The 15,064-nt window shown below is 40.5% G+C and overlaps 4 protein-coding genes across 8 annotated transcripts; 2 read left to right on the top strand and 2 right to left on the bottom strand.

Annotated features, from left to right (window-relative positions):
* Positions 1-239: 239 nt before the first annotated feature.
* Positions 240-3,384, top strand: LOC122620549 (sex determination protein fruitless). Of its 3 annotated transcripts, none has more exons than XM_043798063.1 (3): positions 240-348; positions 1,622-2,045; positions 3,005-3,384. In XM_043798063.1, the coding sequence occupies exons 2-3, from the start codon at positions 1,773-1,775 to the stop codon at positions 3,155-3,157; spliced, it is 426 nt and encodes a 141-aa protein (XP_043653998.1). In that variant the 5' UTR covers positions 240-348; positions 1,622-1,772; the 3' UTR covers positions 3,158-3,384. The 3 variants fall into 3 exon arrangements, with proteins under 3 accessions (XP_043653998.1, XP_043653997.1, XP_043653999.1); XM_043798064.1 differs by lacking the exon at positions 240-348 and adding an exon at positions 406-791; XM_043798062.1 differs by lacking the exon at positions 240-348 and having other exon boundaries at positions 401-2,045.
* Positions 3,385-4,038: 654 nt separating this feature from the next.
* Positions 4,039-5,227, bottom strand: LOC122620548. Its single transcript, XM_043798060.1, has 4 exons — positions 4,920-5,227; positions 4,608-4,745; positions 4,502-4,543; positions 4,039-4,440 (listed from the first exon to the last, which is right to left on the bottom strand). Exons 1-4 carry the CDS (start codon positions 5,061-5,063, stop codon positions 4,162-4,164), a joined length of 603 nt encoding a protein of 200 aa, XP_043653995.1. The 5' UTR covers positions 5,064-5,227; the 3' UTR covers positions 4,039-4,161.
* A 409-nt stretch (positions 5,228-5,636) lies between these two features.
* On the bottom strand, positions 5,637-6,762 carry LOC122621296 (transforming growth factor beta regulator 1). The gene is made up of 2 exons (XM_043799119.1): positions 6,617-6,762; positions 5,637-6,466 (listed from the first exon to the last, which is right to left on the bottom strand). Exons 1-2 carry the CDS (start codon positions 6,677-6,679, stop codon positions 5,720-5,722), a joined length of 810 nt encoding a protein of 269 aa, XP_043655054.1. The 5' UTR covers positions 6,680-6,762; the 3' UTR covers positions 5,637-5,719.
* Positions 6,763-6,998: 236 nt separating this feature from the next.
* On the top strand, positions 6,999-15,025 carry LOC122622670 (protein unc-13 homolog 4B). Of its 3 annotated transcripts, none has more exons than XM_043801306.1 (15): positions 6,999-7,073; positions 8,239-8,518; positions 10,893-11,233; positions 11,297-11,344; positions 11,650-11,809; positions 11,868-12,688; positions 12,757-12,971; positions 13,028-13,305; positions 13,364-13,454; positions 13,513-13,586; positions 13,646-14,011; positions 14,071-14,331; positions 14,387-14,556; positions 14,613-14,794; positions 14,853-15,025. In XM_043801306.1, exons 1-15 carry the CDS (start codon positions 7,021-7,023, stop codon positions 14,942-14,944), a joined length of 3,432 nt encoding a protein of 1,143 aa, XP_043657241.1. In that variant the 5' UTR covers positions 6,999-7,020; the 3' UTR covers positions 14,945-15,025. The 3 variants fall into 3 exon arrangements, with proteins under 3 accessions (XP_043657241.1, XP_043657240.1, XP_043657242.1); XM_043801305.1 differs by lacking the exon at positions 6,999-7,073 and adding an exon at positions 7,363-7,780 and having other exon boundaries at positions 14,853-15,024; XM_043801307.1 differs by lacking the exons at positions 6,999-7,073; positions 8,239-8,518 and adding an exon at positions 9,695-10,205.
* The last annotated feature ends 39 nt before the right edge of the window (positions 15,026-15,064 follow it).

Here is a 15,064-nt window from a genome sequence, read left to right as displayed (position 1 = left end):
CTAATATCGCAGAAGATCCATTGTTCATTGGCGCACATCGCAGACAATACCTATCCTATCTCTTGATTGCTTTCAATTAATTAGCGCGCAAGCAAACAAAAATATTTAGATCGGCCCATTTAGCAACTGGGCTCGCAGTTCAGGGGCTAACTCGGCTAGCAATCTAGCCAATTGCTTAAGTGCGATGATAGTTTGGCGTGGTACGCTCAAATTAAAGCAGCGTTTCGTTTCGTAAGGCGTGAGATTCGCGATCGTGTTTGGGGAGTTTTTTAATTGTTTCGCAGCCAGCGTAACCGTTTCCATTGGCGTAAGCGTATTCCTCGGAACCTGGATTTTTTGTATCTTGGGGTAAATCACTCAAAACACGCTATTTATACACCCGCCGATACCCAAATACACGCAAATGTGCCCGAGTTGGTGAAAACACAGTGCTCGCTAAATGTCAGCTGACGTCAGAAGGTCTTGAAAAAAGAGCGAGCAGAATACGAGCACACGAATACGAATACGAAAGCGAATACGAATACGAAACCGAGTGGGAATGGGACTCGGAGTATATATGTATAGTGCGGTACATACGGTGAATGAGAGAGATCGAGAGAGCGACGAGCGACTCACTCTCGCATTCGCATTCGCAGCGACTTTCGATTGATATTTTGGCTGTAGTCAAGCGCACATGAGTCAGATTCGTAGCTTTTGTTTTGTTCAGTCGCGTTCTGTGCAATTCAGATTCAGATTCACATTCAGACACTCGCTGCCATCCGAACCGAACTGAAGTCCAAGTCGAATCTAATGTGCGTACTTACGTGTAGAGCAGTTCAAGAAAATGTGCAGACATACAACAGTCGCATTTGTGTGGATGTGTGGTTGTAGTGAAGAGTGCCAGCATTAATCGCATTTTTCCCCTGCACGAGCACCACGACTAGAAAATACTCGACACGTCTGTCTGTTTTTTCTGTTTTCTGCTATTCTGCTTCTCTGCTTTTCCGTTTCGGTTTCGGTTTTCCTCCGCTTGGCCTAGTGAAAAACCAAAAAAAAAAAAAAAAAAAACAAATTGATATTGTGTAAGTTATGTCTAGCATTGAAATAATGAAAAGATGAAAAGTGTCATTCCTATAAATACACCACCTCGGGCAAAACAGTCGCAATAGAGAGCTGGCCAAAAACCCAAACACAACAAACAAAGGAACCGCTGAATATAACCAAACTTCGGAGTAGGGCTGAGCCAAAAAAGTATAGTGCGCAGCCATCATGACTAACTCACCACCCAAAACGCCAGCCCAAGTACAGAAAATCGATATTCTAGTCGCGCTGTAACGCTGGGTAGCCGCTAAATACATAGCTCCTACCTGCAAACAAAAAGAAAACAATACGAAAACACTACCAAACAGTCAGGCGAGACATTAGTATACCGAAAAGCGAAAATTGAAAACTGAAAACCACTTCCGCCAACGGTCGACATCGCCATCGACATTTAGCTAGCATGTATAGCAAATGATAGCAAATGTCTTACATATCATACCGATAGAGAAACCATCTGTGATACGCGTGTACCTTAAAAATGAACTAACTTTGCACCGATCGAGGGTATCAGTGGGAAATTAACGATGCGTCTTGTCCGCAGTAAATGTTGTCAACGTGATGTTTCTGTAAACGACTATCTGAACACCCCGCATCCGCACCAACACCACCAGCACAACCAGCACCATCCATCGTCCACCGACGTCCAGCACACCAAAAATATATTCACACGCTACTGGGACGACCACATAAGAATGAAGGAATCGAGCGAGGGAAAGTCCAGGGCCAAGGCCTCATCCGCAACCGCATCCGTATCCGTATCAGCTACTGCATCCGCCACATCATCTACATCTTCAGCACCTGCCAAACAAACCCAGAGCGTCACGTTCGTGAGGACCAGTAATGCAGCAGCTGTTTGCGACGCCAACGGGAACGGGATTGGAATTGGGAATGGGAGCTCCATCCCAGCGGAGTGGACATTCCCCCCAAAGGCGCCCACTCCGCACATCTACAATTGCCTGAGTCCGGTACGTGCACACTGAAAGTAAAAGATACAACTTAATTATAGGGTATACGAGTATGATATATTTTACGATATAACATGTCACTTTCGAATCAGATACCAAAAACGAGCGCATTAAGACCATAAAGAGATATATCTTTGTGATATGGCGTTGTTTTTTTTTGTATTTTTGTTTGCCTGCATAGTTTCTGTGTAATAGATAGCGCACCCACCCGCCATTCGCACAAGTTTTCGCCGCAGTGCAGATTATCATGACGTAACGATTATTAGATACTCCACGGGCGACCATTTATTCGTAGTATATTTAGTTCCTAGTCTTTGTGCTCGTGTGTTGGCGGAAGATAAAGGGGAAACAAATTGTTTGCACTTCAGCAATTGCCATTTAAGTCATTAGTATGTACGGCGGTATGAACCGACATACGGACATTTGGCAATTTATTATAGGCTTTAGCTTCGGCACGCTCGGCAATAAATAGATCCATTTCGCGGAATTTCAAAGATAAGATTAGAGGATCGCACATACATACATATGTTTGTACAAGCGCAGGTCAGCTTGGGTTAATAATTTACAAATTTACCGGGATCGTATGTTTTTCATTTAAGAAAGGGCTAAGCCACTTTTGTTTTCCGGTTTTCACTTTCGCGTTTGCACATTTGCACATCTCAAGTATGCATAAAGCGGACAAGGATTTTTTGGCGAAGCACTTACAGTGCTTCATTCAGGAAAAAACCTATTCAATGAATCGACAAAAATAACTGAGCACGTTCTAGGAATATGCAGTTTTGAATATGCATTAGCGATAAGGCAAAACCAGAATATGACTCACGATCAGGGTGTTACTAAGTAAATATTATATACATATAATAAGTAAAAACAAGCTGTTTGTATTCAATTTATTTCGGAGTTTTTAAGATATTACTGAAACTACATATGTACTTATCAAATACGTTTCATTCTTCCAGGACATGATGGCCTCAAGTGATAAAAACAGCTTTAAGGGATTTCGCAAGCAATTCAGTGGACGGTTTAAGCGCTTAGTTACTCGAAAAGTGGAACACACTCCAGTGATACCTCCAGAATTGAAGCCGCAACTAAAAACAATATACGTTTACTAACTTAAGATGTAACGACAATTGCAAGCACAAGTGTTTTCCCCACTATATATTGTACATACGTAGGCACCTGATCGGTTTGCGTATACATACATATATGGCAGGAAACATTAGTGATAGGAAAAGCAAGATAAACTAAGTTATCATAATACCATTCTGATTGACAATTTTAAGTATTCAGCGATTCGTGCGTATTGTTAGGCTCAATAAAAACGAACATTTCAAAGACAGACGAGGTTTACAATGAATTGGAACAAGAGTCGCCGGGGTTCAAGTTATACATATCAAGAAAACATATAAATGTTCAAACATTTGCTGGTATTACAGGCACCGATACGAATCTATGTATTTGCTTCTTTTTCAAATAAGTTAAAGGAACCTACTATCCCTACATGTTCATTAATTACGATTAAAGAAATAGTTTAATTACCCAACTGCTGAACAAATTCTTGTGTTGGTAGTTTCTCTGGTTTCTGTGGTTAGCGAAGAATCAAAGGGGAAACAATGCATTAAAAACTCTCCTAACCACACTCCAATTAACAAGATACATGGTAAATTATCTTGGGCCGCTTCAATCGATGAACCAAGGAGTAGCTCCATTATCAAGGAACATACTACTGAAAACAATAACCATGCAAACTAAGGGAAACAAAGAGCTGGCTGCTATCATGCGAAAAGAATTTAGCCACTAAAATGGTGCTGCGATAAGATTGAGGAAAGCAAAGTGGATATGCCACGTTGAGCGAAGTGACAGGAGGCATACGTTGGACAAGGCGTTGGCAACCATCAAATACGCTATCTTATTAAAATATACCCCGACATCCGCAGTAAGAGTCCCGTTTAAATGGTTCACTTATCATCTGTATTCGAAATTAACTAGATAATTAAATAAAATGCTTATTTTATTCCAATCTAAACGTACGTACACACAAACGCGTCTATATATATGTACATAGTCAAGTACTCGTATATATAGTTCCACCGACCAGAGACGAGGTTAGCAGTCATTAATCTGCATGGGTTCCTTCCTGAGTGGCGCTACCCGTGCCGGAGTTGCCTGTGCCAGTCTCTTTTGGGTCTCTATTGCTGGGGCCAGCACCACTAGCATCGTGGCTTTCGCTGCTGTTTGGTGTGGGCACTGCAGTCTCTGTTGACTTGGGGGATTGGGTTTGGGGTTGGGATTCATGGGTCTGTTGACCAGTTTCGGCTTCGGTACTCGCCGACTCGCTGCGGCGGCCCGCTTGATCCTCCTCATTGGGAAATTCGTGAGCCGAGCTTGAATTTATCTGGAAAATCCGAATGGAATGGGTGAGGCGATGCATCATTCGTTTAAATAGTACAACTCACCACGTCCTCTTCCGATTCCACGCTGGATATCGAGGGATTTCTCTGGATAATCAATGGTATAGGTATTGGGTGCAATAATCTTATAGGGGTCACTACTACTACTCACTTCTGATTTGTAATTGAATAACTTAAACTTGCGCTCCTCCCGCATCCGTGTCAGTCGCATCAGCAGCGAGTAGTGCTGCTCCACGCGATGTAGACATGTTTTGCATATGGTTTTTGGCAATGGATCAGTCGGAGATATCTGGTGCAATGGAGCAGTAAGTGATAAATCAATAAATTATTTCACATGATGCTGAAAGTTGGGAAAAACTATTCGAATGGCTGTCATTGGGTACAAACAAACATCCTTGACGATGGTGGCGTGCATAGTGAAAGTCCTAGCTTTCGGCAGCGTCCATCAGTTGCTGATACTCACTGTAATTGGTAGGTAACCGTTGATTTTCTCAACAAGACACAAACGCTGGCCATGATCACTATAAATATGTATTACTGTGCGGTGCATCTCTGAACACAGTCGGCACAGAAATCCGGATATGCACGCCTTTTCGATGCTCCCCATCTCGACCGATTCCGCTGGTTGGCTTTATCCTCAGCTGCTATTGCAATGTCGCTTAGTTCAACGCCAGCCAAAACAACTTTCCAAAAATATTGTTTTAATACTTTTCAGATAGGTGTTGTGTACATATGTTTCTGTCCAAGGGTTGTATTTCCGATTGCCTCGGCAGGTTGCCAGCTTGTTTTTTCGCTTTTTCCATAGAAAAGCCGATAGTTGACAACAATTGAACAAATGCACTGTTTCATTTGAAATTACCACGAATGCACACATAAAACATATGATTTGTTGTATATGGAATACTGCGGAATAGGAACAAAGAGTTTCCAGAATCCATTTAACTATTGCTTTTTACCAATCTGCCCGAAACACTCGTAAATATGTAACATTTTGATATACAACGAATCTATAATACCGCTAGAAAGTATATATTGTAACGGACGAAATGGAATTGAAACAGGAACATCAGCTGTTTCTGATTTTTATTGTTTACATTTTACGACGACAACATATACCATTGTACCCCTTAGGTACAAATATACCTTTTCCAACGGATGTACCAGAGAAATGAAACGCGTCTTTAGTTTACAATCTTATTATTCTTATACATTTATTTATATATCCGCGAAAATTTAATAGTAAGGGCAGACCTAAAATTCCTATCAAGATAGAAATCCCTGAAGCGTCTCAAAGGATAATGAGACGCTATTCAAGGACTGAACATTCTGCACGGCGAATCCCTTGAAATTTGTGCACTGATTAAATGCGGGATCCATCATAAGAAGCGATTGTGTTTTCTGATTTGACAAGCCAAAGAAGACCTCGCCCTGTACGTCGAAGGGTATTTTAACTTTGACACAAGGAGACTGCTGAATGGAATTCAGAAGGTCCATGTGACACATATTGGCGCTTTCTCCGAAGAAAACGCCATCCAGATCATTGTCGGGTATTATTTGGAACTGGGGAATCCCGGCGTTATTTAAAATTTTACAGGTAAACACACACTTTTTGCGTGGATCCTTGGGATGGGCGTAAATTCGTGTGGCTACATATCCCACTGGATATATCCAACTCTCGGAATGGAAATTGGGATTCACTGATATTATCTCGCCCAGTGAGTGGAGTAATACATTATTCAGATTCATCGGAAACATGGGTTTTTTTTTCCGAACAATGGTGACACTTTTTGGCTTATCTTCGTTGGGGTTTTTATGCAAAACCACTGGACTGTATTTCTTCTGAGTGTCAGAGGCGTCTGTTTTCCCATTCGAGACACTGGGACGACCACTATTGGATTTCTCCAAGCCCTCGTGGAACATAAGGCGCTCTATCAGATATAGTCTCTGGGATCGGGTCACAGATAGTTCGGCCTGCAGGCGACAGATCTCATCCGTGAGTGCAGCGTTCTCCTAAAATTTGTATTCTGGTGTTAATAGATCATATAACTCCCTGTAAATGGTTCACGATATAATGCAACCATATATGTGAACACAAATCTAAAGGTTTCTAGACAATACACTCGAGTTTGCATAATTTTGCCCAAGTTTCTAAGAACTTACCAGCAGATAACTCTTGACGCATCGTTTTAAACTATCGTAGCGGCGCTTATACTTTAAATTCATGGCTTTTTAATTTATAATTTCCACAAAAACAAGAGATGCGATTAGTTTGTTGTTATTGCCGAGGGTTTGTTTTGATTATCGGACTGCAGGGCTGCCATTCGTAAGTTATCGAAAGTCGGTATTCGGTAGATTTATGTATGTTAGTATTTCTTTTTAATACCAAATAAGTAAACAAAACAAATCTAATCTAATCTTTGTTTATTTTACAAGATATAGAATTTTGAAGTGTGCAAAATAATAACTACGTTAATTTAAATTGGCATTAGCGAAATGCTTGATGGATTTTAAAGTCCCCTTTGCCCAATCCAATAAAACTTTTTAAACTTGCAAAGAAGCTAATTATGTTAAAAGGTTACTTCCGGCGCTCGGAATTAAGGATATTCGATAAAATAAGGTAAGTTATTAAAGTAGTTAAATAGTTATGAATATAACTAAGCTTGGCATCTGAAAATCGGCTGGTAAAGTGCGTAGTTTGACCACGGAAGCCCCAGTCTGCAAAGGTAGTTACAAGAATACTAACACCTAGCCCTTTGATAGTATAGGTGTGCGTGAGCCAAACCACCATTAGAACCATTCATTGGTAACTTCCTAATGAGTTTTCATTCAACAATTTCAAGGGTTATAGAGTATACATGTTTTCAAAATCATAACTTAAATAGCTAGAAAAAACGGCCGATCACCATGGCAACAAGTGTCTGTATGTATGTATGCGTGTATCATCCCGTTCCTTCCCATTTCCCCACTTTCGCCCAATGTTGTACGTTACAAACATCCATACCTCATTATAATGTGTGATAGTGTACGGAAGAGCGTGTGAATACCAACAATGCTATTGCCACTGAGAAAAATCTACGTCGGAGAGCAGCTTTGGCAATGAATCACATCGCTTGTTCGGTTCGGTTTCGGTGCAAATAAGCCGTTAGTATGTTTCTACACTCCGGTGACACTTGTTGGATTCTGATTCAGTGCCTCTGAAGCCTCCGGCGAAAGTATCCTCCAGAAACAAAACATCTTCAAAATGGACGAGGAGCAGATGTGGAAGGGCTTCTTCTTCAAGTTGCAGGAGCTCAAAATGAATCCACCCACGGAGCATGAACACCAGTAAGTCGGATGAATAAATCGATCCCAAATACAGACTCACGCACACCTGTAGAAAACTTGAAAACTCACCGACAGATAAACATTTGTTCACATCGACAATGTGTGTTTCTTTAGACGAATATGAACATTTTGGAGAACTGGAACTGTGTCATCAGATAAATTAAAGATTATCAAGTGGAATTATCAGTTGTGTGTGCGTGAGAAATGAAAAGTGATGTAAGGGAGTGTGGCTACCCCACAGATCGATTTTACCACCCACTTGTAACTCGAACATGACTCAGTTTTGGGGTAGTTTTCACTGGGCTTTCAAATACAAATCTATGGTGACTACAAATCTACATAAGGTTGCTCATTTTGTGCCTAATGTAAATGAAACCCCCATTTCCCTATGACTAGACAAAGCAGATAACATTTAATGACTTATTTCAAATTCCTTACTAATTGCACTTTACCCGCAGACTGCAAGATGGAGATGATGGATTCTTCGAAAAATTTGGATCCCTTCTGCGACAGAAGTCTCAAATCGACGAGGGTGTCCTCAAAAGTTCACTGGCTCCCTTGGAGGAAAATGGCAGTGCCGGGGAAGAAGAATCGGACGAGAGTCCCGATGGCACCATTCAACGCAACCAGGATCCGGAGTGCATCAGCATCGATACCTTCGCCACCGAAAGTACCCTGGCCTCAAGCTCGGATAAGGATATCAGCACTTCCGTTCTGGAATCGGCGCCTGTAATGAATGTAAGTTTTATAATAATGTAATGGATGTAAGTTTTATAATAATGTAGTGAATGTAAGTTTTGTAATAGAGAAATCAGAGCTATGAATCAGGTTGACAAAGCCATTAAAAGGTCACAACGAATCAGAAAATCAAACTACATTCCACCTGGTGCAAATAATAGAGCTACAGCTTATACCAAACGTAGCCTATAGTATTATCACACGATTATTACATTTAAAAGAAAATGATTATTTAGATTTTTATGGGAACCGCAATTGCATATTTATACAAGTGATTCATAAGAGCTCTTGCGAATTTGTAAAACTGACTTTAAGGATGATTTATGGCTTAAGCCCTCCCTTGTATATATATTTTATTTGTACAGTAAAGGTAATCTCCGCTTTATGAACTCGTTTTAGCTTAATGGATTAGTATGCACTATAGCTTTTAGGATTTCAGTGAAAGTGCATCAAGATAAAGCTCGTCAATCACTTTGGGTTTTACCAGGTCGACTCCACTACTAGCTATCCACCATGGGTGGTATTGGTGAATATGGATGGCTTTTGAGCCTGGTCACATTCGCGTCATAATTTCTAGGCCCGACTAGCGAGGAAGTTTCGACATAGGTCAGTTTTCCAGTTTGCAGCGAGGCGTAACGATCGCCCAGAGTTAATTCAATGTTTTATCTTATACCAACATTTTGCTGTTCGCATGTTTGCCGTCTGGGAAGGTGTTGTTTAATTGAACAGAAACCCGAAAATGAAGTCGTGTCCATAGAAACGGTTGCACAATAAACAAAAGAACTTGGCTATATAGTCGGACAGTATAAACAAAACTGAATAATGTATACTGACAACATAAACAAGCACTACAGAACATGCAAACATGTAGACGGCGGCCAATTGAACGGCGGGGGGAAAGCTTAATGTACTTTAGAAAATACATTTTTCATTACCACCTTGAGCTTTTCCTTTTTGTATCCAAAAATAAACCATTTTCTCTTAAGATTGCTTTATTATTGCTCACAAACACTTTGCCATCATCGTGTACATATGCACAAATACAGCAAACAATCTGAATCGAATTGAGCGCATACACTTTTTATCTCATGGTCAACGGCAAGATATTTCGGATATCGCAAAGATTTTCCTCCACACCGGACGCTATTGTACGTACTTAGCTACAGACTCTTCTCCGAAGCGGTTGTGTCCAGTCCGGTGTTCCCGAGTCCGTGGGTGTCCACGATTCGTCCACCACCCGCATCCGCATCCGCTCGTACTCGATAATATGTGCGTCTATTTCGAATTGTATATTCGCGAGAGAGTTTTTGCCAAATATTTCGCTTGCATCTAGAGAAAAACATTAAATAGTGGAGTGATCGGTTAGTTGCAATCGGTCAACTCAATCATGAGCTACCTATCGCTACCACGTGTGCTGAGCAAGTTCGGCTCCCAAAACCAAAACCACAGTCCGTCTAACCCAAGTTCGAAAACCAATAGCCTAACCCGATCCAGTACGCGCACCGGATGCGACGAGATCAGGCTCCGGATCCCGAGGAAAGCCTGCTCCACCCAGTCGCTGAATAAGCCGTTCGAGCGCCGGATGAGCATACTGAATCGAAATGGAAGCATTTCCTGTCGACACTTTCGCGGTGTCCACAAGCATTTACTCGATTCCCACGCCAAGGCGGTCTGCCATGCGATGACCGTAAGTAGAGCCTGAAGTTTGGATGATGCCAGTTGCTATATCCATATCTATATCTGTGTATCTGCCACTCATAATGTTCTTATCTTAAGTATATCTGCGGGAATCGGTTCATCGTTTATTCGCAGTGCCTCGGTAAACAAAAGCGATTGTATAAGTTCATTGATTTGGGATAATTGTTGAGTCACTCGAGTTAAGTGCACAGAGTATTTCAGTTTTTAAATATGTTTATGTACTTGTTTTTTTGCCAAACATAGAGCACATCATAATTGAGAATTATGTAAAATGTAGCCACAAGATATCAGAAAAATCTCATAAAATAAGAATATACTAAGAAGTTTATTGATTTGTGGAGCTTAATATCAATATGGTATTGTATTGTATTGTAATTTATGGGAAACATTAAACATTTTACTGCGGAAAGCATCGAGTAGATACTTATTTAGAATGTATCTGCAAACATGACCTCAGCTGGGTCTGTTTTTCCAATTTCCCTGTGACGATTTGTTTATATTTCTGTATTCTGGAATTTGCCGATATTTACTTAGGCTTTGACCTTTAGAGAAGTGATTTTTCTATTTTTGCTCAAACAAAACTAAAATACTCCACTGATTTGGTGGGTTATAAATGTCGCATGTGTTTAATTGTACGCTTTTGGGATTCAACTAATTGTTGTCTTTGCTTTTGCAGGTTACCGATCTGTATGAAGAGATATTATTTGAAATTTTCAACAACATTGGCTGTGAAAACAACGAAGAGTGCACAAACAGTTTGGTCGAATTTGTGCAGGACGCATTCAAAATTCCGAACGCCACTCACGAGGAAATTTATGAGGCGGCGCGTCTGAAAGAACCGCCCAATGTTCGATTAAATGTCGAGATTATAAAGGCCGAGAACCTTATGTCCAAGGATTCAAACGGCTTGTCCGATCCGTTTGTTACCCTGTACTTGGAATCGAATGGCTCCCATCGATACAACTCATCCGTGAAGCCTGCCACATTGAATCCCATATGGGAGGAGCACTTTTCACTGTGAGTCTTTATTCTCTTGTTTCATAACTAAAGTCTATTTGTTAATGTTTATATTCTTTGCAGGCCGATTACAGAAAATGCTCGTGACGAAGTTCTAATCGTTGAAGTGTGGTAAGTGTGACTTTGTTTGTATTGAACACATAAACAGCACTCATTGAACTTAAGTTATCTGGTTGATAACGCTTCTTGAACTCTAAAATGCACTAATCGCCGCTAATAGGTTTATTATGGTCTGACTCAAACTAACTCGAAGGTATGGCATTCTAAGAATTCATCATTTTGTTTAAAAATCCTTTGAGTAGATACATATGTTAAGTACGTAGTAATAGATTTGTTATAAATTTGCATTTTTCTGTTAACTTCTCATTCATACATTTATAAGCAAAACTTCCATTTAATGTATTACATTTTATCAGGGACTTTGATGCTGCGGAAACCGTGAAAGAAAAAGTCAACAAAATCCTCGATGTGAAAGGTGTGAAAGGACTTAGCAAGTTGATGAAGGAAATAGCCGTAACAGCTTCTTCGGGAAAACACGATAATGAATTAATTGGGAGAGCTGCAATCACATTGAAGGTAGAAAAATATCCTTTATTGTTTATGGTTCGTACCACTAAAACACCCATTTCTTCAGTCTATTCCAGTTTCTGGCCTAACCGTTTGGTATAACCTGGAAAAGGGAAGCAAGGGCCGCAGTCGAGGATCACTTCTGGTGAATCTGGCCCTGAGTGCGGAGAAGAACAAGAGTGTCGCCGTTCAGGAGCACAAGAACCTACTTAAACTGCTCCTGATGTACGAGCTGGAAACCTCGCAGGTGGCCAACTACTGGTGGAGCGGAAAGTTCAGTCCCAATGCCGAGCTCATTCGATCCCAACATGCTGCTCAGAGTGGGCTAACTCCCTTTGATTGCGCTCTAAGTCAGTGGCACGCCTACAGCACCATCCATGAGACGCACAAACTCAATTTTACGCTCTTCAATTCTATTCTGGATGTGGTGGTGCCAGTGATCACCTACATGCAGAACGATTCCGAGGATGTGAAAACATTCTGGGATGGAGTGAGACGGCTGCTTCCGTCGTGCTTCTCAGTGCTAAGGAAACTTAGATCCAAAAACACCAGTGATAAGAACATAATTCGAGCTCTCAATGAAGTGCTGGATATTCTGAAGAAGATTAAGGAGCTGGAAGTGCCGGAGAGTGTAGACATATTCCCCAAATCGGTGTACGGATGGCTACACACAAACGACACTGATGAAACGTGCAATATCGACACTGCCATTGAGGATGCTATCAACACAGGGACAAGGGAATGGCTGGAGCACATAGTGGAGGGCAGCAGGCAATCTAAAAACTCCGAAACCGACGACGAAAAGCTGCAGTACGTCATTAAACTGATACAGATGGTGCGGTCTGACCTGCAACGTGCCATGGAATACTTTGATAAAATCTTTTACCAGTAAGTTTCACGACTGTGCATTAATCAGTATTTTGCTTATGAAACTTATTTACCTTGTTTACTTGCAGCAAAATTCAGCTTAACTATTCCGCTGTACTTTATTTATTTTATGACTCAAAACTTGCTGAAATCTGTAAATCGATTATAATAGAAGTGTGCAATAATATTAAGAGATTGGATGTGCCAGACGATCAATTCGAATATTTGCCCAACCTTGAGAATGTAAACATGGGCACGACTTTGTTTGAAGTCTATTTAATACTCAAGCGTTACGTCCAATTAGGTAAAGTAGTTAATTATTGATCTTAGCAAAACACTAATTGATCTTTCTGTTTACAGGAGAATCTCTTTGTTCCGAGCCCTTGGAACTGGCAAACTTTTACCCCTGGTTTGAGAGGGGAGTTACTCACTGGCTGGATATTTCAATAATCAAGGCATTAGGTCGTATCCAGAAAGCAATTGATTTGGATCAGCTTAAAGCCGTCGACGAAACTGTGAAATACAGCTCCTCAGCAGTGGACACACTCTCAATATTCTACCAAATTAAGATATTTTGGCAGCAACTTGACTGGCCAGAGGTCGAGGGTTCCTACATTTTTGTAGCCAAAATTGTCAATGTAAGATTGAATACTTTTTATTGTTAAGTTCTCGTTTCTAATAACTACTTTTTTACAGGATCTGTGTCGGTGTTGCATATTTTATGCCCAACAAATGTCCCGCAGAGTCGAAAACATTTTTATTGCTGATGATAACAATAAAAATTTCAGTAAGTACTATTGGCCACTATCTTTCACTATCGTTTGTAATTAATTTATTTTTTTTAGTTCTGTCGGAGGAGTGGTGCATAGCTATAAATAACATGGATTACATTCGCCAGAGCTTACCTTCATTCATTAAGGTAAAAGTTATATTCATAGAAATCAAACAGGAATATTAATAGCATGTATTTTATTATAGGAACTTAGCATCGATGATATCATCAAGAGACTGGGGGAGTACCGAACTAACTTAGAGGCTGAAAGGTGCGCAAGCACGATCAAAACTGTAATTGAAAATGCATTGGACACCGAACGCAATCAGATTGTTGAGCTCATAGAGATTGTGGCCCGAAAAATGGCACCGCCAATTAGACGATACTTGGCCGAAGGTGCCGAGGTGCTCGCCAAGGACTCCAACTCTATGGACCAGTTAATGATGTACCTGGAATCTTCGTTGGCCACGCTTTACGATACACTCAATGAGATTAACTTCCAAAGGATACTTGATGGCATTTGGTCCGAGTTATCCATTATAATGTATGACCTAATTCAATCAAATCTTGACGTGAGTTCCATATTCACAAGTGTGAAACAGTATAAAATAGAACTTTATTATCTTTTCAGAAACGTCGACCACCAGCTTTCTTCCAAAATTTGAACAATACTCTTCAGACAATGATGGACTGTTTTAAAATGGGCAACCTTCAAACTTCGGACGTAAAAATATTGTCTTCAATTCAAAGTCGGCTGAGGCTTTATTCGCTGGAGACAGCAGATCTTATTCATCAGTATTACTTGGAGCGTCTAGAGAACCAAAAGAGCCAAGACTCATCTCCATATGGACAACTGACGGTTACGGCTCAGTTAACTGATTCCGGTTTATTGGTAGGCCCACAATTATTCAAAACCTAAAATCCACTCACAGAGTTGTTCTTTTTAGTTAAATATCTTAAATGCTCGCAATCTGCTGCCCATGGATTCAAATGGTTCGGTGGACTCATTTGTTAAAGCCAGTTTCATGCCCACAAGTCGATTCAACGATGTACCAACTGTGAAGACCAATGTGCACAATAAAAGTTGTTTTCCACTTTACGATCAGGAGTTTCGTATGTAAGTAATCACTATTGATTTTATAAACGTGTTGTGTATATTTATTTCTTCAACAGAAACTTGAGTGAGCACCAGCGAAGTGAAAGAAATAGTCTTATTGTATTCAGTATCAAAGATAAAGATTTGTTCGGAATGTCGAGCCAGTATATAGCCGAGAGCTATATATCCTTCGAAGACTTAGCAGCGACACCATCGGGCGAGCAAATCATGATGAATCTATCCAGGCCAGAATATACAGGTACCTCATATAGTTAATCAACTTAAAACTGGACATGAATGAATGTTTTTGCTTTCAGATTCCGATTCACTTCGTGCCTTGGAATACAGACTAGGTGATAAGCAGGCCAAGGAGTTCCTTAAAAAGTTGAAGAACCGATCCTTCTCCTGAGTTGTGCAAAAGTAATATGTTGTAAAGAAAAGCAATAAAAATGTATTTTTATATTTTCTACGCCAGTCGTACTAAAAACTACAAAATAATTTTATAACTGGGGCACTTTGTTGGACCGAA

Source organism: Drosophila teissieri, chromosome 3R (genome assembly GCF_016746235.2).
Source record: "Drosophila teissieri strain GT53w chromosome 3R, Prin_Dtei_1.1, whole genome shotgun sequence".
Classification (NCBI taxonomy): Eukaryota; Metazoa; Arthropoda; class Insecta; order Diptera; family Drosophilidae; genus Drosophila; species Drosophila teissieri.
This window is presented reverse-complemented; position numbering and strand designations above follow the sequence as displayed.

Coding starts and splice junctions, on each gene's coding strand:
- LOC122620549 (XM_043798062.1), top strand. CDS start 1,605: ATGCGTCTTGTCCGCAGTAAATGTTGTCAACGTGATGTTTCTGTAAAC. Junction 2,046..3,004: donor TCTACAATTGCCTGAGTCCG/GTACGTGCACAC, acceptor TCATTCTTCCAG/GACATGATGGCCTCAAGTGA.
- LOC122620548 (XM_043798060.1), bottom strand. CDS start 5,063: ATGGGGAGCATCGAAAAGGCGTGCATATCCGGATTTCTGTGCCGACTG. Junction 4,544..4,607: donor TATTCAATTACAAATCAGAA/GTGAGTAGTAGT, acceptor TTGATTATCCAG/AGAAATCCCTCGATATCCAG. Junction 4,441..4,501: donor TGGAATCGGAAGAGGACGTG/GTGAGTTGTACT, acceptor CGGATTTTCCAG/ATAAATTCAAGCTCGGCTCA.
- LOC122621296 (XM_043799119.1), bottom strand. CDS start 6,679: ATGAATTTAAAGTATAAGCGCCGCTACGATAGTTTAAAACGATGCGTC. Junction 6,467..6,616: donor GCGTCAAGAGTTATCTGCTG/GTAAGTTCTTAG, acceptor TACAAATTTTAG/GAGAACGCTGCACTCACGGA.
- LOC122622670 (XM_043801305.1), top strand. CDS start 7,698: ATGGACGAGGAGCAGATGTGGAAGGGCTTCTTCTTCAAGTTGCAGGAG. Junction 12,972..13,027: donor CAAGCGTTACGTCCAATTAG/GTAAAGTAGTTA, acceptor TTCTGTTTACAG/GAGAATCTCTTTGTTCCGAG. Junction 13,306..13,363: donor TTGTAGCCAAAATTGTCAAT/GTAAGATTGAAT, acceptor ACTTTTTTACAG/GATCTGTGTCGGTGTTGCAT.